This window comes from Eschrichtius robustus, chromosome 16, assembly GCF_028021215.1.
Source record: "Eschrichtius robustus isolate mEscRob2 chromosome 16, mEscRob2.pri, whole genome shotgun sequence".
NCBI classification, from domain to species: Eukaryota; Metazoa; Chordata; class Mammalia; order Artiodactyla; family Eschrichtiidae; genus Eschrichtius; species Eschrichtius robustus.
In genome coordinates, this window is record NC_090839.1 from 2,578,073 (window position 1) to 2,598,842 (window position 20,770).

At 53.4% G+C, this 20,770-nt stretch overlaps 1 protein-coding gene across 2 annotated transcripts in view; it reads right to left on the reverse strand.

Moving 5' to 3' along the window:
- Window positions 1-19,414, reverse strand: part of CDH4 (cadherin 4) — a 563,832-nt gene extending 544,418 nt beyond the window's left edge. For both annotated transcript variants that reach the window (XM_068565975.1, XM_068565976.1), the window contains exons 1-2: window positions 19,334-19,414; window positions 17,002-17,113 (exon numbers count right to left, since the gene is read on the reverse strand). In XM_068565975.1, the coding sequence (XP_068422076.1) occupies window positions 17,002-17,113; window positions 19,334-19,390 (169 nt within the window). In that variant the 5' untranslated portion in view covers window positions 19,391-19,414. The remainder of the gene's footprint in view (window positions 1-17,001; window positions 17,114-19,333) is intronic.
- Between the last annotated feature and the right edge of the window lie 1,356 nt (window positions 19,415-20,770).

Below are 20,770 nucleotides of genomic sequence, written 5' to 3' on the forward strand. Positions count from 1 at the left end.
AGGCACCTCTGGATCTCGATCCCCTCAGGTCAGCATAATTTTACAGAGGTGCCTGATTCTCAGCAGTGAAATGATACTGGCAGACAGGCCTACCTGGGGAGGGATGAGGGTGGCAGGGAGGGGGCATAGGTCAAACAGTTTTAAAAACAAATCAGAAGTCAGTAGGTGGGTGTCCTTGGAGCCCTGACCCCCGGGCGAGGAACCACCTGCCTCACAGATACCCAGACCAGCCAAGCAGCCTGCTGAGTAGTTTACCAGATGACAGCAGAGGTGCTTTTCACCCAGGTTACAACACAGAGAAAAGTGCCAGGAGCTGAAATGTGAGGGCCTGTTGGCCTGATGGGCACCCAGTCTGCAGCTCCTGGTCTGGACTGGGGCTGGAACAGTCAGCCCTGCCCCAGCTTCACCAGGAGGCCTATGAGCCTCTGCGCAGAAAAAGCACAGAGGGAGAGGCTGGCCGGCACTAAAACTCCCGGTGCAATAATTGTCATTGTTATCCAATTATGCTCGGAATACCTGAAGCTAACACGGCCCACAGAGGGGCAATTTCATTAGGCTGAGACCCACTTGTCTCACTTTACTTTGATAACGGCTTAATAAATAAACTGAGTGAGTCCTAACACAGAGTTGCAAAATGAAAAATACTTTGGCTTTTCCATTTTATGCCCCTCCTTCTCTAATTATCTCACTTTCATATTTTCTTGCTTGTCAGTTCCAGCCTCTGCCTCCTCCGAAAGGTGGGAAAAGCTCATCTCTTTCTCCTGCAAAGATCCCTTCCTGGGAAGGCATTCCCTGGGTGTGCGCTGGACGATCTATCTTCTCTCTCCAGACCTAACACACAGTTACCTAGAAAACACACACACTCAGAGTAAGACCATAATTGGGGCAGCCATAGAGGAGAGTACAATCAACATTACATTATTGCATATTTTAATAAAACTATGAGACAAGGGAGGTGGAAGGAATTAATTTCACTTAGCTCAGGCAGAAGGGAAGGGAGAAGACCCCAAAAGAGGGCCCAGTGGAGAGATGACATTTGAATCAGGAGGCCCTGGAAGATTCCCCAGATGCAGGGGCAAGCTGGGAAGGGTGGCGGCCAAGACAAAGGCATGGAGCAGGGGAGGGCTGGCAGGTTCTAGCTACCTGGGCAGGTGATTCAATGCTGGTGCCTGGCAGGGTGGGCATGCCATGGGGAAGAAGGGAAAGAGCCGTGGGGAACGTGGCTTGAAGGGCCTAAGACTCTCCGGGATCCATTGATAATGGGTCAAGGATAGCTACGGTTACTTTGACATCTAGGAATCCAAAGACCCACAGGGTTTATGAAGTGAATCACCATCACCAATGGCAAAATGAACAACGCAATATATTAGTGACAAGTGTGGGGACAGGAAGATGGCAGAAGCACGGGGTCACAATTATCTACTGCTCCACGGTGGCCGCTAATCGTCTTTTCCCCCAGCCCCGACATCAGCACCTGGATCAAGAATGCCCCCGTAGATCAAGGCACTTATCCCAAGTCTAACCAAGTGCATCTAACCTCAACCCTTCAGATCATTTAAAAGCAAAGGCATAAACACATCACAGGTACAAAATCTATGGAATTATGTTCAGTTCAAAACTGCAGATACGCACTTCTGGTCCTACGTTCTAAGCTTAAGAGTTCAAACAGAAATGAGACTTTAATTTCTGCTCGGGAAAATAAGAATAGATTAATAGGGTCCAGTCAAGCTGCTAGAAGAGGTTTTTCTGTGCCAAGAGACAGGCACCGCGAGTTTCCCTAAACAGGTTATCATTTTAACATTGTAAAGCACTAGATTTATTTTTCAAACAGCAAAACTACAATTATCTCTGCACGTCCCGTATCGCTGCTCTGCAGTGCTCCGGCGTAACCATCCGACTGTCAGTGATGTGGCTGGGATGGGCGTGTCTGTGCCACGCTAGACGGCTGGCCTTATCAAAGCCCAACTGCATTAATCCTTCTCCTTACATCCAAAATCAAATAACTTCCCGGAGAGAGGCTGCAGTCTCACCAAGAGCAGTTCCACTGGTAGACAGCGAGTTGAGATTAACAGCACAATATGTTAGGAAATAAACAGATAAGCGTTTGCCTCCGCAGCTGCTGGTTGACACTCAGAGCTCAAGACTCCTTCAGAAAAATACAGGCAAGGGTCCAGAGTCGCACCCGATCTCGCCATCAGCCTTCACCACCCAGGAGAGAGACCACGAAGTTGGGCAAGAAACAACGCCCTCACCCACGATGCCGTTTCCCATCAGCAAAAGTTTTTACCCGCGTGGCATTTAAGCAAGAAAGAAATAATATTTCAAAAGTGAAAAGAGAGAAATGCAGTAAGGCAACGCCTAAACAGCTGCAGGAGGGGATGCCTCCCTGATAAAATAACCACCTTTCAAAGGGAGAAAACAATGGGATTTTCTGCCCACGGAGAGGAGCAGATTTAGAGGGAGGGGGCCTGCAGCTTCCTTATCTTGGGAGCAGCCCTTCTGCTCCCCTGGGGCTGGACGAGGTGACTAATTAGTGCCTCCTTGAAGCTGTAACCTTAGAAAGCCACTGGGGGACTTTCTATTTGCATGTCACCGAGTGACATCCTTCCAGAATCCTCCTTTTAGAACCCAACAATGGAGCATGTCTGCCAGCGCAGGGGCTGCCAGGAGGACGCAGGCCTGGCTTGAAAAGAATTCTCTTCTTGGTGCCTCTTTTGTGCAGGGAGGAAAGGCCATTCATGACACAATTTTATGTTAAAGAAGGAAGCAACCAAGTCCCCTCTCTTCTGGTCTTTCTCCCTCAGCCCTGCACCCCTTCCCATCCCCACCCACAATTAGCTGCCTGATTTAAACACAGCCTCCGAGTCCCGACCTGCCCCCCCCACCAAACCTGGCGCATTGAGGGGAGACCTGTCACCTTTCATTTTTATCTTTCAAGCGGGAAAAGGCAAAACCAAGATTCTCTCACATCGTGACAGAACCATCACGTGAGCGGCACCTTTTCCGGGGGAAAGGCACAACCTCCAGGCTGACGGTGCTGAAAAATCAAATTCCTATTTTAGGTTCACGTGGCCTCGCCCACTGTGTGAGGCTGACAGGTGAGAACCACCAGTGCTACATCAGGTGAGCACAGAGGATTTAAACACAGACACGTGACCCTCCAGGCTGTAAGATGCTGGAGCCAGGCCTGTGGCTCCACACCAGCCCGAGGGGAATTCAGTCCTGCTCACAAAGAAATCAGAAAGGCAGCCCCCTGGCCCCTCCCTTGCGCCGATTCAGTGAGGCCGGACGTGAGGACCGTCTTCTATCACTTAGGAAGAAGGAGTGCCCCTGTCAATGGGCTGCATTTAATACAGCAGAAGGTGCGGGACACGAAGGGCACTGGGAAATTAACACACAAGGGATTATCCTTCAAGCCGGGCCCTCCAAGTTTCCTCTAATTACAGGCATCTGCTCTGCCGGAGCAAACTTGCATCCCAGGTAAAGCACACAAGATGTGGAGAGAGGTGGGAGAGACTCAGATGAGAAGCCTCTCCCATCCCATACCCTAGTCTATCCTGTGAAACTCTGGAAAGTTCCAGAACCTCTGTGTGCTGGAATTCCAAAAAGTGGAGACAACCCCATTCTAATTCTAGGAGCTGCAACAAAAGTCTGTCGTTGTCATATTTAAAATCAAAGATCTTTACAGAAGGCTATGCTTATAGTATTTCAAATGCAAATATCCCAGGAAGACCTACAAATACAGTTCAGATTTATCGGGGTGGGGGACAGATCTTATGTCATAAAGACGCATCTGCAGTTTCTAGGACTAGAAATCCAGAGCACTTGTTAAGTGTTTAAACCAAAAATACGCCAGTGAAACACTCCCACCAGTTGGGAGACACTCTCCCTTCCAGCAAAGGTGCCACTGCTCAGCCAGAAGGAAAGACACTTGAGGTTCAGGCGGTACCCCTGCCCCTCATCATTTTCAAAGGATCCAAGATTTCAAAATGGATTTCAAAGGCCGCTGCAATTTGGGCAGCATGGTAGAAAATTGACGTTTACCAGCCATTAACCTTTCAAGCATGGAACAATTTTTTTTTCTTACATGGAAGTATATCTTACACTTTTCTGCAGATAAATCCTTAAGCTGTCCAGCTCCTTAAAAAAAAAAAAAAAGTCACTGTGAAACCTCTCTGTTCTCAAGAAAATATAGTTCTATAATTTTACGGACTTTTGATCACAATTTTATCGCCTTCAGCCCTTTGCTGGTATTCTGTTTTTATCTTAAAATGTAAGAACTAGATAAGACAAGTGGTATAATCCCTTCTTTGTATCTGAGGGAAGGTGGGAAAGAATAAGATGACTTGAGAAAAAGGCGTCCGGCTTTAAGCAGCAAGGAGCCTGCAGGATGGTGACAGCTGTCTTTGGACACTCATTGCCTCATGGCTCCATCAGCTCATCCTGCCCCAGCATTAAATGTGATCTGACATAATCCAGGCATCCCCAGCCCTATTAATAAATAACCGTCGTGAAATTATGTCCATGTGCCGCCTCCATTCCCCGTGAGCCTACAAAGCTTTAAATAAGCCTCTCCGTCATTTGTTTATTCAATTTTAAAAACATGCCTTTTGCCAAAAGGTCTCTGGCCACACGTAAGAATGTAAAGGTCAAGAAGGGAAAAAGTCCCCAAACAAAACCATAAAAAATATCAAATCAAGCTGCCGTCTAATGGAAAACTTACTGCTCCAGAGGCGAGCTCATCACATCTCAGGGGCAAGGCTCTGGAGGAGGAGAGTCTGGGTCATCTGTTAACAGGAGCAGTGACCACGATGCAGGCTGGCAGTGGCCTGCTGTCCACGGGCCACACTCGGCTTCCTGCAGGTCACACGTCAGTCCTGCTGGACCCTCAAGACCAGCCTGGGCAGTGAACTGTCATTTCCTCCTGGGGAAGCAGTGCCGGCGGTCACGCCAGACACGGCACGTGCCTAGTGCCACACAGCTGATGACGGGGGCGCCGGGTCTGCACCCCCCAGGCTATCAGACCCCGTGCCTCGGGGGTGCCCGGTCTCCGTGGGGGGAATCGGGGCCAAGGTGATGGACAGGACAGGACAAGGGCGGGCCTCAGGAGGCAGGCTGCCCCACTTAAACAACTGTCCCCAAACCATCCAGCGTCACCGTCCCCTGCTTCGTAAAGGGGGGCTAATAATGCGCCCTCCTCAGAGGGTGGTGGTTGGCACCGGCGAGGTGCCTGGCGCAGAGGAAGCCTAGATCCACAGACGAGAAAACAGAACAACGGTCCTACCAACTCCTTGGATGGGACCGGACGCAGGCACAGGACAGGGCGCCCGTGGCAGCCTGGTGGTCACCACAGGGGCTGCGTGACCCTGCTCACCCAGTCTACAGTATCCATAACCCAATGCCGTGCAAACGGCCTGACCATCAAGAGAAAGCAATGACACGGCTGACCCAGAACGTTCCAACCCGAGGGCCCTTCCGCCTCTGCTCCGGCTGCCCTGGGTCACTCGTGGGGAGATGTGTCGCATGCAGCCCAAGGGGCCAGCTGGAGCAGCGCCTGGGGCCTGAGAATCCTGGTGCCCAGCGGCAGTGGTCATGGAAAGGCCAGGCCCATTCCCATGCCGGTCGCCGGCCCTTGGGTTGCTTGCCCATCCCAACCCCAAAAGACAGACAGGATGGCCGCAGCCACTCCTTCCCAGTTAAGACCTGGAGCCCCCTGGGATACCCAGGGCTCCCCGTCAACACAGACCCAGCAGGCAGGGCGGCTTGCAACAGTCTGGTCCCAGGAATGCAGGAGGCTACCTGCAACGCAGCCGCAGAGGGACAGGGACGGGGTCAGGGCCTTGGAACCTGAGCTGAGCAGCTGCCTTCCTGGGGAAAGCCTGCTCACCTCTGCCTTCCGGAGAGCTAAGGGGCCAGGCAGCAAAAACGCGGCTGCTCGAGACACGGAAACGAGACACTGGGAGCCAGAAATAATGCCTTTTTGCATTTGCAGAGTAAAGCAGTTCTGGGGAGAGAAGAGGCATATTCGATGAATGCTTTCCTTCCGGAGAGCACCCGCTTCTTCCCGCACGTCTCCACAGTGGCAGAGGGAGCGTGCCTTTCCTTCTGCAGCAGCAGTGGTTCAACGATACGTTCCCAAATGCAGACCTTCAGGTTAACAAAATATTTACAGTGTATCTATGTAATATTATCTGAGCTGTAATCCTTGTTAAAATTCCATTTGATCGGGAAGGATAATGGGAGGAGAGCAAATGTTCACATACATTTTAATTCCAATGAAACTGTTCCGTGTCAGGCTTTATAATACGAGATCGTACATTTCTATACCGACGTGCCCCATTCACTGTTCTGGGGAGATGGAAACCACAGCATCCTTCCCACCGCCCACCTGAGCAGCACTTTCGGATGCTGGTTACCTGCCAGCAGACCTCCTCATGGAAAACACACTTTCTCCTGAGGGATGCTGAGCGCTGGAATTCCAAAGGTAAACGTCCTCTAGACCTGAAGCCTTCAGGCTTTAAGGAACATCAGCTTCCCTGGCAGTTGGATTAAATAGGCAGAGTCCTAGGCCACAGACCCAGGATTTCTAGTTCAGTGCGTGTGTGAGTTTCCTGGGGCTGCTGTAACAAGTGACCACAAACTTAAAAAAAAAAAAAAAGTATTCTCTTGAAGTTCTAGAGCCCAGAAGTCTGAAATCCAGGTTGGCAGGGCTGCACTCCCTCCACAGGCTCCAGGGGAACGTCCTTCCCGCCTCTTGCAGCTCCTGGTCCCCCAGGTGTCCTTGGCTTGTGGCCTCAAAACTCCAGGCTCTACTTCCATCGTCACACAGCTTCTCCCCTGTGTGTGTGTCTCCTCTTCTGTCACTTATAAAGACACTTGTCACTGGATGGAGGGCCCTGGATAATCCCGGGTGATCTCATCTCAAGATCCTTAACTTAGTTGAACCCGCAAAGACCCTTTCTCCAAACACCGTCACAGTCACAGGTTCTGGGTTGATGTATCTTTTGGGGCCACCGTTGTCAGCCACGAATTGGCCCTTGCCATTGGCACTTGCCATCTACCTCCACAAGGATTAAATCACATGTTGCTGCAGCTGCTGACCTCCGACACCCCCTGAAAGGAGTTCAGGGTGGAGGGCAGGAATGAGGCACTCTGTGCTCTGGGAAAAAGTGGCAGAACAGATCTTCAGACAGTTAGATATTTTCAGGAGCCAATTTTATGAGCCCACTTCTTGTATCTCCTCTTATCTAGAAAAGCACTAAAATCCTTCATGGTGACGTCTGCTCCTCGTGACTAGCAGAAACTTTCTGCAAAAAATATGTGTTTGATTGCATGTACTGCCCCTTCACCAAAATCACATCTATACTGACCTTCCCCCCTACCTCTTTGGAGCGGTTTCTCAGAGCTATCTGAGATGCTGTCTCCCGGGCTGCAGTCCTCATTTTGCCCCCAGTAAAACTTAACTCACGACTCTCACACTGCATTTTTTTAAGTCGACACCATCCAACCCGCTACGGTTGGTGTGGGAGGGGACCCAGGGGCCTGCCAGGTTTAACAGTGTCCCACAGGCAGGCAGTTCCTGGACCACACTTGGACATCCTGCCCCTCTGCAGATAAGGAAACCAAGGCCTAGAGAAGGGAGGGCTGCCCCCATTCAGCTCCTCTCCCAGGAGCACTGCCCACCCTCACTCCTCCCCTGCCCTGCTGGACGCAGAAGACTGGGACGGCAAGCCTAGCACACGTGCACACCAAGGGTCCCTCTCGGCTTTCCAGGCAGATCAACATCGAAGGTGTTCAAACACATTTGGGCAGCAAAACCCAAGCAAAACGAAACTCTATCATTTCTCCAAGTCAGACACACACGCACGGGTTCGCACTCCCGAAGGGGGCTGGTCCGGAAGGCGAGCCGTCCTCTCTACTTGGCTCAAGGATAAGGAGAGCGAGGCCCCCTTCTTGGACAGACAGGGGGTCTGCACCCCGACCCCGGGGCTGGAACTGAATTAATCTGTATTCTAAACGGAAAGCACACCTGTTCCAGGCCAGGAAGGCCTGCAGCTTCTCCCGGGGCCTCTCCCTGGGCAGGTAAGCTCCCACCTCCAGGAGGCCCATCCTCCTACCTGACAGGAAGGGGGTGGCACTCCCCTGCCCTGCAGATATTTATCTGTCGCTGAAGGCTTACCTTAATCCTTCCTAAATCTCCACATGCTGTCGGCAAGAAAACACAATGAAGCTAAACAAGGCGCAGTTAAAGCTGCTTTGGACGGGTTTTGTGGCCGCCATCACCCTTCAGGGTCTCCAGGGTGGCAAATCCCTGTCTCAGGACCCACGAGGAAGCTGCCAACCAGAGTCCTAACTAGAGACACCGTAGGCAGGAGCTCCTCGAGTGAAGGAAGGATGGGATGAGGGCCATGGGGGCAGGGCTCAGGGCTGCAGCTTTGGATGCAAACAGGCCTCCCTAACCCGTCTCCCACTCGGTTACTGAATCGCCCTGGGCCTCACTTTCCTCTCCGTGAAGCGGGGGTGCCCGCCTGAACCGCTGAGGGTCCACAGGAGCCGAGTGAAGAACACGGCACAATGCCCGAGACACAGCAGGTCCTCAGCATGTGGCGGCCTGCGGGAGGCCCCAAGGACACCCACGTCCGAATCCCCGAACCTGCGAGTACGTCACCTTTGTGGCAAAAGGGCCTCTGCAGATGTGCTCAAGTCCAGGACCTGAGATGGGAGGTGATGCTGGACTATCTGGGGGTGGGGGTCCCAGGGTCCTCACGGGGTCCTTATGAGCAGACGAGGCAGTCAGGGAAGGTGATGTGACCGTGGGGAGCTGCACCGGTGCTGGTGTGAAGGTAGAGGAAGGGGCTGCGAGAAAAGGATAGCAGTGGGGCCTCGAGAAGCTGCAAAGGCAGGAAACGGATTCTCCCCGGAGCTTCCAGAAGGATCCAGCCTGCCCACACCTGGATGTTAGCCCAGGGGGACCCATGCTGGGTGAAGTCTGATGTCCAGAAGAACAAGCTGATAAATCTGTGTCTTTTAAGCTGCTACATTTATGGGTCACTTGTACCACACTAAGAAACGCATACAATCCATAATCTAAGCAAATTCCTCCCTGAAAAAGGCAGTGTGGGAGCGGAAAGTCATACAGACCAGGTGATCTGGGGGTGTGGCCTCTGACTGCCGGAGCCCACAGGTGTCTTGAAGGCATTAAATGTGAGTACATATTAGCATATAATAAGTCCTCAAAAAACACCACGTGCTCCTGATGCAGGCTGGAAGGGAAAGGGCCTTTGGTAACATACACTAGTCAAAGATAATTAAGTAGGTTTTTGTTCAGTTTTGTTATCTTTTGTTTAAGAAAAGGGGTGGAGGTGGGGAGAGGTGGCTGAGACAGTACCAGAGGCCACCAGGAGAGGGCAGCCTAGAGCCTGGGCAAAAAGTCGCCTAAATTCTTAGTTTTTAAGCAAAAAGGGAGCGCTTTTACCAGCCTGTCTTACAACATAGCACAGCCCTCTCTGAAGATTACAAGAAAAACAAGTGCCATGAGGTTTTACAAGAGCACACTGGGGAGAACTTTACCACCCTTGACGGAAAGACAGTCACGCAGCTTACAGTATTTTGTATAGTGGAATTCACTTGGAGTAAGAATTTTTTTTAAAATAAATGTTATTTATTTTATTTATTTTTGGCTGGACTGGGTCTTCGTTGCTGCGCGCGGGCTTTCTCTAGTTGCGGCGAGCGGGGGCTACTCTTCGTTGCGGTGCACGGGCTTCTCATTGCAGTGGCGTCTCTTGTTGCGGAGCACGGGCTCTAGGCGTGCGGGCTCAGTAGTTGTGGCTCACGGGCTCTAGAGCGAGGGCTTCAGTAGTTGTGGCGCACGGGCTTAGTTGCTCCGTGGCATGTGGGATCTTCCCGGACCAGGGCTCGAACCCATGTCCCCTGCATTGGGAGGTGGATTCCTAACCACTGCACCACCAGGGAAGCCCCATCGGAGTAAGAATTGCTCCTTCAAAGAGTCTGAATAACAGGAACATTCTTTGAAAAAATGAGTGCTGGCTTCCTCACTTGCTCTCAGTTTGTGGTTAGTTCTGGCATCCACTTAACCATGCTCCAAAGAAAAAGAAAGAAGGACAGACGGAAGGAAGGAGGGAAGGACCTAGAATCGGAGGCCCCTGCAAACACTGAGGACCCCAGACCTGGGCAGAAAGGACCACCTGCAGACGGAGGGCCCTCTCTCCCGCACAGCCCCCGCATACCACAGAGGTGGTGCCAGGAAGCCCGGCCTGGTCAGGTGGGCGGCCTCCTTCAGACCAGGGTCGTCAGCTTTTCTCAGGAGGCTACTCGATGTCCCCCAGGCTCTGAGCTGCAGCAGGAGTGGGTTATGACACTGTCCCGAGCCTCAGCCCTGCCCCCATCAAATGTGTGCCAGGACGGCTGGCTCCTGTCGGCTCTCTCTGCTGTGTCCCCAATGTGGGCAGAGTCTGAGAGCTGAGTGAGAGTGGGGTTCTGGGACTGTCTGCCACATGCCTGGAATCGCACATTCCTGCTGGCGTCGCAGAATCCTGCTCTTCTAAAACCAAGGCCAGTTTTGCCAACCCAAGTTGTCCACCGAGTTTGGACCCACTTCAGATGGGCCCTCCCACATCAGCAACTGCAATCAAGCACTTCTGGATAAACTGGGCCTCTGTTTGTTCCAAACGTTCAAGATGAGAAACAATCAGCACGTCTGAATGCCTGATAATTGCCGGTTTTATGACAGTGCCCCTGAACATCTGGGGTGTCTCTTGTCTGCTCAAGTGCTCTAGAAACCATCTCCGTTCACATTACAGGGGAGATGTAAACAAGCTAAGAGCGTGGGTCTGGACAAAGAGGGAAAACAGAGCGAACTGCATGCATTTAGGCCAATCTCTCAACCCCCTCAATCTTCAGTTTCTGATCCATACAATGGGAATGATTTTACCTCCCCAGAAAGGCTTTTGGGAGGATTACACGGGATGTGTGCAGAGGCTGGCACAGACCCAGCTGGGACGCAATGTTATAAGTATATAAAGTTTCACATTCCCTCATCCTAAGACTCCATTAAAATACATATTTCTGAAATGCAAAAATCTTAATCTTTAAACTGCAATGTGGATGAGTCCCTCATCCTCACGTCTAACTGGTGTGTGTGCCTCTGAGGTGAGGATTTTTATTTAATGCCAGTTGACTAGAGAGGGCACAGGGGTTATAGGGTGCTGGGGGGCGCTCCTGATCCATGGCCTTAGGGACCCAGTGAGGAAGGCCAGGCACTGGCACCTCCCTCCGGGCTGCAGGGGGAGCAACAGAGGCAGTGGCCAGGCCCGCGCGCGGTGTGGCGGCCAAGGGCAGGGGGCCGCAGTCCTTGGCCTCCTTTTGGTTTTAAACACAGCTATCAGGGCCCTCCATCGGCGTGAGCTTTGGCATGTGGGCAGCGCGTAAAGCAGGCTTTTCGTGCTTTATCACTGTGCTGGTCTTACCTCTTATCTGATAGAAGCCACTTTCTAAGTATATAAACTTCCCTTTCTAAACCTCTTAACTCTGCGACCAGGCAAAAGTACAGCAGGGAAAGGCTGCTGAGAAACCCCAAACAGCACTGGTCCCTGAAAAGGCAAGTCTGGCCCCAAAGACAGCCAGAGGGGTACCATAGTCTCCACCACTACCACGGGCTCTGGGTGCTCCTTCTCAGGGGACACCTTAGGCACCACCAACAGAAGGCAGTGAGGTCTGGGTGCTCAAAGGAGCCTCCTTTGGCTTCAAGAGAAAGGAAAGTCCTGGCTTAGAGCCAGTGGAAGCCACCCACTGGGGCTCAGCCCTGCTTCACCTCCACTCACCTCCATGTCTTTGTTAAGACCAAGATTCCCAGTGCATAATCTCCTGGCTTCCTGGAAGAAGGTGGCTAAGAGAGCCAGCAGAGAGTTCACATTCTGGGATGGGTGGATCAGATAGACAGCCCTGACTTAATATATGTAATGATTCAGTCATATCCTGGCCAAAGAGAGAGGCTGAAGTGGTGACTATTCATTTCCTCTGTTCAACAAATATTTACTGAGTGCCCAGACATGCTCTCTGCAATCCAGTGTGCTGGACGTGGATACTAATTTACAAAGGAGCAGAGGGCCGCTAGAGCAAGAGTAAGGTCAAGGCCCAAGGAACAAAGGATGGATAGAGGCTCAGGGCAGAGCATGAAACATGCTCTGAGCTTCCAGAGGGAAAGACAGGCACTTGCTAGCATGCACAGCTCTTGCTTTCCCAAAGGCAGGGATTGCATTTAGCTGCATGCCACAAGAAACTCGACTGTGGTGTTTTATCCTTATTTTTCTCATCTCACAGGGGACAATGAAAGGTCTGCAGTTGTTCAAGGATGCCACCTAAGATCCAGTTCCTATGCCACCATCCTCACAGTCACAAAATGGCTGCTCTGCCCCGGACATCACATCCATATTCCAGGCAGGAGAAAAAGGTAAGGGCAAAAGAAAGAAGGCATGGCCAGCTGAGTCTGTTCCTCTTTACCATGAAAAAAACAGCTTTCCCACAAGTCTCATCTAACAGAAAAACCTAGTTAGATCCCATTGACCAGAAAAGGGCCATATTGCCACCTTGGTGTAAAAGTCTACCAGAGGTGTGAGTATATTAAACAGGGCTCAGTGTGAGCCAACCGGATCAGGATAGAAGAGGTTTCATTAGTAAGGAAGAGGTTCTGTTAGTAAGGAAGAGGGACAGAATGGATACTGGACAGGCAACCCGCAGTGTCCAGTGATTTATAGCACACATGGTTGCTTTGTCGTGCGTGCCATTTATTTGAACATTCAGAGCAGCTCCTGCTTATCTGTGAGTTGACGGAGGGGACTCAGAAACACCACAGTGTCAGCATTTTCTGGCTCATTCATGACTTCATTTGACAACACTGGTTGCACACACACGGCCCCACAAGGCAGGCACACTGGGTGATAGGTGTGCAGTCAGACTTGCTCAGTGTCTGGTCCATGCATCTAGCGACACCTTCCACCCTGGCAAGAGTTACCTGTCTTCACAGAGGAGGGTAAAGAGGCTATTTTCAACATACTTGTAAAGACAAAATAGCGGTACTTCTGGCCACAGTCATTACATTGTGGCGATTTCTTAGATGCCGATTCCAGACCCCTGCATGCATTTGGTCTCTCCTCAACCATCCCTCCCTCTGTGTGACTTGATACACAAATGAGTCATTCGTTCTACAGTGCATTGCCTGTTACTCTGCTTTGGGTAGGGTGCTGGAAGCTGGCGAAACCTTGTGTGGCAGGCACTGATGCTTGTCTCCTCGGTACCCATTCCTCCCTTCTTCCTTCCTAAGACCCCCCAACTCTGCTCCAAGTAGCAATTTACTCATCTACCAGGTGATGGATCATAACAGGTCTAAGTCAGACTGTGCAATTCTCTGCTTCCCAGCCTCCCCACCTCTTTCCACTGGGAGTGGAATGTGACCCAGTCCTTGCCAGTGAGAACTTCAGCAAGGGTTCTGAGAAAGTGTTTGCTTTTCTGATACAAGGAAGAGATGCAGATGGTGCTACTACTCCCTCCTTTTTCTAGCTTGCTGTGAACTCAAATGCAATGCCTGGAGCCATAGCAGCCAGTTTACAATGATGAGGCAATACACTGACAAACTAAAGATGGTAGAATGATAAGAATAAAGATTAGGTGTGAGATGGTGCCACTGATCTGATCAGCCCTTGACTACTTATCTCTTCACGGTTATGTGAGAAAAATTAACCCCCATTCATTTACGATTCTGTTAATTGGGTTTTAGTTGGCCCAGAACATTCTAAATGTTAAACCAGAGTGATGGGGCTGCTGCCCTTATGAACCTTACAGTTTAAGTAAGAAAGATGATTGACCAGATAATATAAATTCTCCAATGAGAAAGCAAAGTGTGGTCAAGGGCACAAGGTGGTCGTAAATTCACTGGGATATGGGAGAGGGAAGGCTCTTCTGAGGCAGTCTCAGTAAATGAAGTCATCAGAAACAAAGCACCTCTTTCTGTATTATCTGAATTCATGGGGCAATGTCCAGACCCCACTTCCCCTGCCCTGGCAGACAACATTTTCACACACGTCACCCTCTTCTCCAGGAGCGAGGACAGATACGACCCATTCGTGCTGGTTTCCCACAAAGCCGCCCCTCAATCTCCCATCCTTGTGGGGTTTTGCCTTGAAGCTGGTCTGGGTTTTCGCAGAACTCTGCCCGCCATGAGAGAGCAATGCAGGTCAGTGCATCAGCTGCAGCCTCGGGCCGGGCTGACCGTTAATTATTAACAAAGCCGAGAAAAAGACACCAGCTTAGCCACTACCCAATGCTAAACTATGGCGTAGAGAACGCTCTGTTGTCACGTAAGGAAAAGGGCTCAACCATCCTATTTTAGATATTACCATGCACCAGTGATCATGGCCATCAGTGAATGATCCTGGAAACAAACCACGGTGTAAGAGCGTGTGCAGTTACATTCGAGTGCTGGCCAGAAAGAGCACAGACAGGAAACAACGCGGAGGGGATCTAGGAACTACACATCAGCTACACAAACACTACACACGGGATACGTAGCGGTTCTGCCCGCCATTCAAAAGGATCCCAATACCATAGTATCTGCTACCCTACTGGGGAAAACTATTTTAAGCCTAATTAGCGTGAAATTTTTTGAATGCAAATGCTTTTCATTTAGACATAAAACAAAATGCCACAACATTTCTTCCATCCACTTATCATAAACAAGTTAATTACTGTGTAACAAATCTCTCCTTCTGGAGTCTGGATGTTTGGGGCTGCCGGTGAGCTGACTCCGGCAAAGAGAAGGAACCGCAAAGCAGTCATTAACGGCTTACGGCGCATTTAGAATAAAACGGGGACTCTCTGAAGCTTTGCTTGTCAAATTAAGGTTAAGCTCTCTCCGCTGGAATAACTCAGTTGTAAGTAGTCATTATCTATTTAACTTGATTCCTACCAGGATAACAGAAATATTGTGCCACTTATTTATTTTCGACACATGCATCTTCACTGTGGTCCTGTCGTTTGCAAAGTTTTCTACATAAACAGAGATTTTTATCTGCCGTGGCTTGAGTGTATGCAGTGGTAGCTTTTGCCTCCATATGTGTAAAATTATTTCTAAGATAAAACCTCTCTGTCCCTGAGAACACAGAGGGAGTGGCACACGCAGGTGAGGGAGATACTCTGTGATTTCCCCCTCAACCAGGGTTGGGTTGGGCCTCATCGCGGGTATAGGTAAGTGCCGAGAATATGAGTCTTGCATCCACACAGCCTGTGAGCGGGTCCAAGTTCACGTACGATGATGGACTCCTGGGGCATACGGGGCAGGCCAGCATCCAGCCAGCGACCAAGCCTTCCCCATCACATGGGCTAGGAGCAGAGGGCAGGTCAGCCTGGACCCGCACAGTCCACCAGGAGAGAGGGGAGATGCTAGTTGGAAATCTTACATTTTATTAAGAAAAGTAAGAGAATCATCTGTCATTCTCTTCCATAGTAGGTAGCACCTGCTGTTACAAAAATAGAGGTACTTTTTCTTAAATTCCTGAGTAAAACTGATACGCCAAGATCTTATCAAGTTTAGCTCCACACCAGGGAGGTGGCAAGGATGCCAGCCTCAGGACACACAAACAGCAGGACCACAGTAAGCCGCTCCTGATTTGCACTGAGAGTGAGAGAGTCTTCCGAGCCTTCTCTGTGCACACACAGGGATTCTCATAAACCCACAGATCCTGAAAGGCGGTCTACACGTTCTAAAATGACACACACCGTGCAATTAACAGAGCATCTCTTGAAAACTCTTACCATAGACGCCCACTCCTACAGCACACCCAGCCCGCTTCTAGGCCAACTGCCAAGAGGTTGGGTTTTTTGGTTGTTGTTTTTTGTTTTTTGATAATCAGTGAAAGAGTCAATAGTATCACACCCCTATTTTAATAGTCAACTCAGATGACAACAGATAAGTTAGAAAAGCTGGACTCGGTGCAAAGTAAGATCCTGATTAATATAACCAGGCACACACAGTAGGTCAACGAGCTGTCTCCACAGACAGGATCTGAAGAATCAACCAACTCTGCGAGTGTTCCCCTGCACACGAAGGATCTGCAGTCAGTGCTCGTGGCGGGGACGCTGTATTCCCTAAAACAGAAAACTGGGGAGGAAGTCAGCAGCCTGAGCATGATTTTGCCCTGAATATTGAAACTTAGCTTTGATGCTTCCACTAAAGTTTGTTCCCTCCATCACTTTGGGATCGGCTAAACGCAGCCGCTTCTGGGAAACCGATGCGGGGAGGGAAGGCACGCGCCGAGGTGTTTGCGGTGCCACTTTGAAACCTCAAGGAAGAAAGAACTGATTTAGTTCCCCTCCCACGCAAATACAAAGGTTAGTTAGTCTTGAGAGGGAAACAGGTTGATATGCAGAATGATCTATTGTCATTTGAGTTCTGAAGCTGCCTCTGACTTCACCATCACAAATGTGGATATCGTCCTGCGGTTACCATAAAGCTAATTGGCAGCTCCCTCCTGCACGTGTGTTTCCGTGCTGTCAGTGGGACAGTAATGAAAACTCATGCCACATTTGCGAACAGAACGTCTGTGGGCTTATTTACTGCATCCCCAGCAACATCGTCTGCTTTATCATGCATTTCAAAGCAGGGATAATTTAAGAATCCAGAATTTCATACACAAAAATACTTGGTAAGAAGGTCTCTCTCTCTGCACATTATTTGGGTGACGCTACATCCGAATTCCAGTTTGTTGCCCAGGAAATGATTCACCTCACTCAAAAATGACAGGGATTCTGAATCATTCACCTGTGATGCAAAAGGCCATTTAGGTCGACCGAGCTGCACCTCTACTGACCTCTCCACCATGGTTTTGCAAAGAGCCTGGCTCAAAGCCAGCCGAGCCTCTTTTTCTGTGGGTGGTAATGTTTCCCTAATCCAGAGCATGGTATGCCATTTCATTTCCATGTCTGCCTTACCTTTGAGGACCTTCTCTCCTTCCAGAATATTCTGGGAGATTAATGCCGTGTAATCTTCTTCAGAGAATCCAGCTTTGCAGGTCTCCCTGGCTGTAAGATCTCCATTGTGGGCCTGAGAACAAAAACAAGAGAGGTCAGAAAAAACACAGGTTCACAGAAATTGCATCCAACCCACGTTTAGTCGGGCCTCCTGCATGCAAGGTCTCCACCTTGGTCCACCAGAGCCTCCACCCAGACATAATCTGGGGTCTGCCCCTGTGGTCTCCACGTTGGCCGGGGACAGGGGGCATGCAGCAGGGAGGGAGGGCCGGCGGATGGCGAGGCTGAGGGCCTGTCAGGGCCTCACCCACACGTGGCAGAAGGGAAGGTCTGAGGACTGTCCAGCAGGAGAGCCAGGAGTTAGCAAATGAAGACACAGAGGAGGGGCGGCCAAGGGAGCAGGCTCCTGCCAGGGCCATGTCACCGTCCCACCCCAGTGCTCAGGCTTTGGCTGAGGTGGGCCCGCAGGCCTTCTCCTCCCTGTGGTGGCCAGGAGAAAGGAGAGGGGCAGGGCAGGAAAGGAGATTCTCCAAGACTCAGCTCCACCTCGGAGCTTGGCTCTCGGGGAGGCTGCCGGGAGGCGGGGGAGGCTGCCGCCCGCACTCCAGCCCTCCCCCTCCACTTCTTGGACGCTTGTCCACTCTTGGAGCCCTCATCTCCAGCCTAACCAGGCCAGAGAGCTTCCCTAACTGACCCGAGAAGGTGGGTGTCCTCCTGTCCTGTCCCCCGGAGCACCCTGGGCTATCCTGCCCAGTGGGAGGTCTAGAACCCTGGTCGCCAGGAGGGCAGGGAAGTGTGGAGGTGGGCGAAGAGCCCCTCCCAGGCTGCGGGGAGTGGCAGCTAGGTCAGCCGCATAGGGATGGGGAATGGAGGGAGAGGCTGCATGTGCGACAGGAAGCCAGCCCCGCGTCAGAAGAAGGAGCGCCACAGCTCCCGGCTCCGCGGCGAGCGCAGGAGCAGGGGCGCAGCCCGAACCCCGCAGTCGCGCCTTCGCGGGGCCACCAAGCGGAACGCACCTCCCCGCCGCCCGCCTCCTCCAGCCCTGCGCGCCGCCGCCCGCCCGTCCTCGGCTCCGGAGGCTGCCCCAGCCCGGAGCTCCCGGTACCCTGACGCCGGCCTGGACGCGGCGCCCTCATCAAAAAGCACCAAGGGGAGGAAGAGCAGGGCGCGGGGTCACTCCTCGGGTAAAGCTCCACACCGCGGCTCCGTGCCTCGGGAACGAAGCTCCAAATACGACCGAAACCCGGGGATAGCTAACTCGCCCAGGAAAGTTTCCACCCGCCCGGGCGTGGGTCGAGAGCACCCAAGCGCCCGAGCCTCAGAGCGGGCCTCCGGCCGCGGGCACTTGTTTATTTCCGAGGTTACAACAGCGAGGCCCTGGAGGAGCAGCGAGGCCGATCGGCCACGAGAGGGGGTTCCTGCAACTCTCGCGGCCCCGCTGCCTTACCCCAGGGGCGCCCCCCCGCGCAGCCTGCACGCTGCCCTCGGGACCTGCACCCTGCAGGCGCAGCGCAGGGCTGGGGACAGAGCTCGCGGGGCTCCGCAGGAAGAAGGCGGGCGCCCGGACCGCCCTCCCGGGTGCACCTCACCCTGCTCCTGCCTGGCTCCTGGCTCCCCGGCCCCGCTCCGAGCCGCGAGGGCCCCGCCGAACACTGGCGGCAGCAGGCGCCGCGGGAAGTCCGCGGCGAGATTGCCCCTCGGTCCACATCCGCCGCCCACCAGCAGCGGCGGTCCCTGCCAGCACCCAGAGAACGAGGACGGATGAGGCGCCCCGCCGGGAGCACCGGCCCCCAGCAGGGGTGGCCAGACCGGGTGTCCCCAACACCCTGATTTCCGGCCGGCTGCCGCCAGCTCCCCTCGTCCTCAGCTCGGGCCCGGGCTGGGCTCGCCAACTCCGGAGGAGCGCGGCGAGCGGGCGACGGAGGGCTCGCCGGCTCCGCCAGCAGGCAGCCTGCCCCAGCGCGGGAGAGCCGAGCTCCGGGGCAGCGGCCGCGGACCTGGGGTGGCTGAGGGATGCTCGGCGGGTCCGCTTCGGGCAGAGCTCCCCGCGTCCCGCACTCCGCACCGCATCGCCGCTCCCCGCTGCCCCGGCGGCTCTGCGCTCCTGCCGACCGCAGGCGGCTTCGCGGAGCGCGGCAGCCGGCTGGATGCAGCGGTGCGCGCGCCGGGGACGCCCGGCGCGGGCCGGGGAAGCCCGGGAAAGCCCCGCCGGTGAGTGCGCGCCCCGCCGGCTCCGGGGGCGGCCCCGCGCTGCCTGGGCTGCCGAGCGGCCCGGACGCGAGGCGCAACTTACCCGGAGCGCGCCGGAGAGCGAGAGCAGCACGAGGAGCACGCCGGAGCCCACGGTCATCTTCCCCGCCGCGCCGCGCCCCGGCGCCCGCCCGATGCCCGGCGCCCGGAGCCCGTTCCCCGCCGCGGCCCCGATCGCCGCCGCCGCCGCCGCTCAAGCGGGCCCAGCGCCTCCAGCCAGGCTGCGCCGCCGCGACTGCCGCCCGGCTCCGGGAGCGAGGCCAAGTCCGGCCGGCGGCGGGCTCCCTCCGGCGGGTGCGTCCGCCGGCCTCTCAGCCGCCCGCGCCTCTGTTCCGCGCGTTCGGAACTGCAGGTGAAGCCGCGCGGCGGCCCCGCCGAGGCCCCGCCCCACCGCCCGGCCCCTGCGCTCGCTGGGCCTGACGCGGGCCTTAAAGGCGCCGCGCCCTCCGCGCCGCACCCGCGCCCCCCGCGTCCCCGCCCAGGCGCCGCGCCCCACCGTACCACCCGGCCCGGACAGGGCATCTGGAACCCGGGTCAGCCGAAGGGGCCGAGGACACAAAATCTACTGGGGAAAAAGGGGCAGGGGGAGCTGTGAGGTCTGAACAAGGGATGGTGGTCCCAGATCCCAAACTATGGGTACGCCTTCCGGAGGGGGAGACCCTGATGCCTTAATCCAGCTTCCTGCCCGGGCCCACAGTGGGGGTAGGCACCCCCATCCGTCCTGTATGCTTCAGGTGTCTTCTCACTAACTCTCCTGACCCAGGCCCACCTCCTGGCCTTGCACAGCTTTTGGGCTGTCAGGAATTAGCCCTGAGAGACCAGCCGATTAGGAAAGAGCAGAGAGAGGGCCTGCAGGCTGCATAGACACCCAGTGTGAGGGAGAGCTCCAGGTCTGGGCCCTGGCTATGATGGACCCTTAAGGACCAAGGAAGGGGCTAATTCCTGTTTGTGCATCAAAATACACTGTTAGGCCTGAGAAGGCAAGAAAGAAATTAGAGGCCCCAAGAAGGAAAGGCAGAAATTCCCCCGCAGAAGAGCTGTCAGGAGCATCAGCCGGACAGGCCTGGCGGCGCCATCTGCCCTGCTTGGGTGATTTCTGAGCTGGGGGGACACTTCTTTAAGGGCTCATCAAATGAAAAATATGTACAGCTTGGAAAGTGAGTAAATGTCTCTGCACGTTCCCTTTTGGTTTGGAGATTTTAAGAAAAGTGGTTTTGTTTGCTCAGATATTTCAAATTTTCTTTGTCTTGGTTTGGAGAGCTCTGTGTCCAGAATACATTAGTTCTGGTTTAAGAAATATGCTGCAAAGGAGGGGGAAGAAGGTTGACTGAACTGTTGAGCTCCAAGGTCAGAGCCAACTTGGGCAGGAGAGCAGGAGAGCTGTAGCACAGCCCTGCCCTCGCCTGGAACGCTTGCACCTGGGCTGGGGGGCCTGCTGGTTAGTGTGCTGCCTTGGACTGAAGGAAGTCAGAATCTAGAC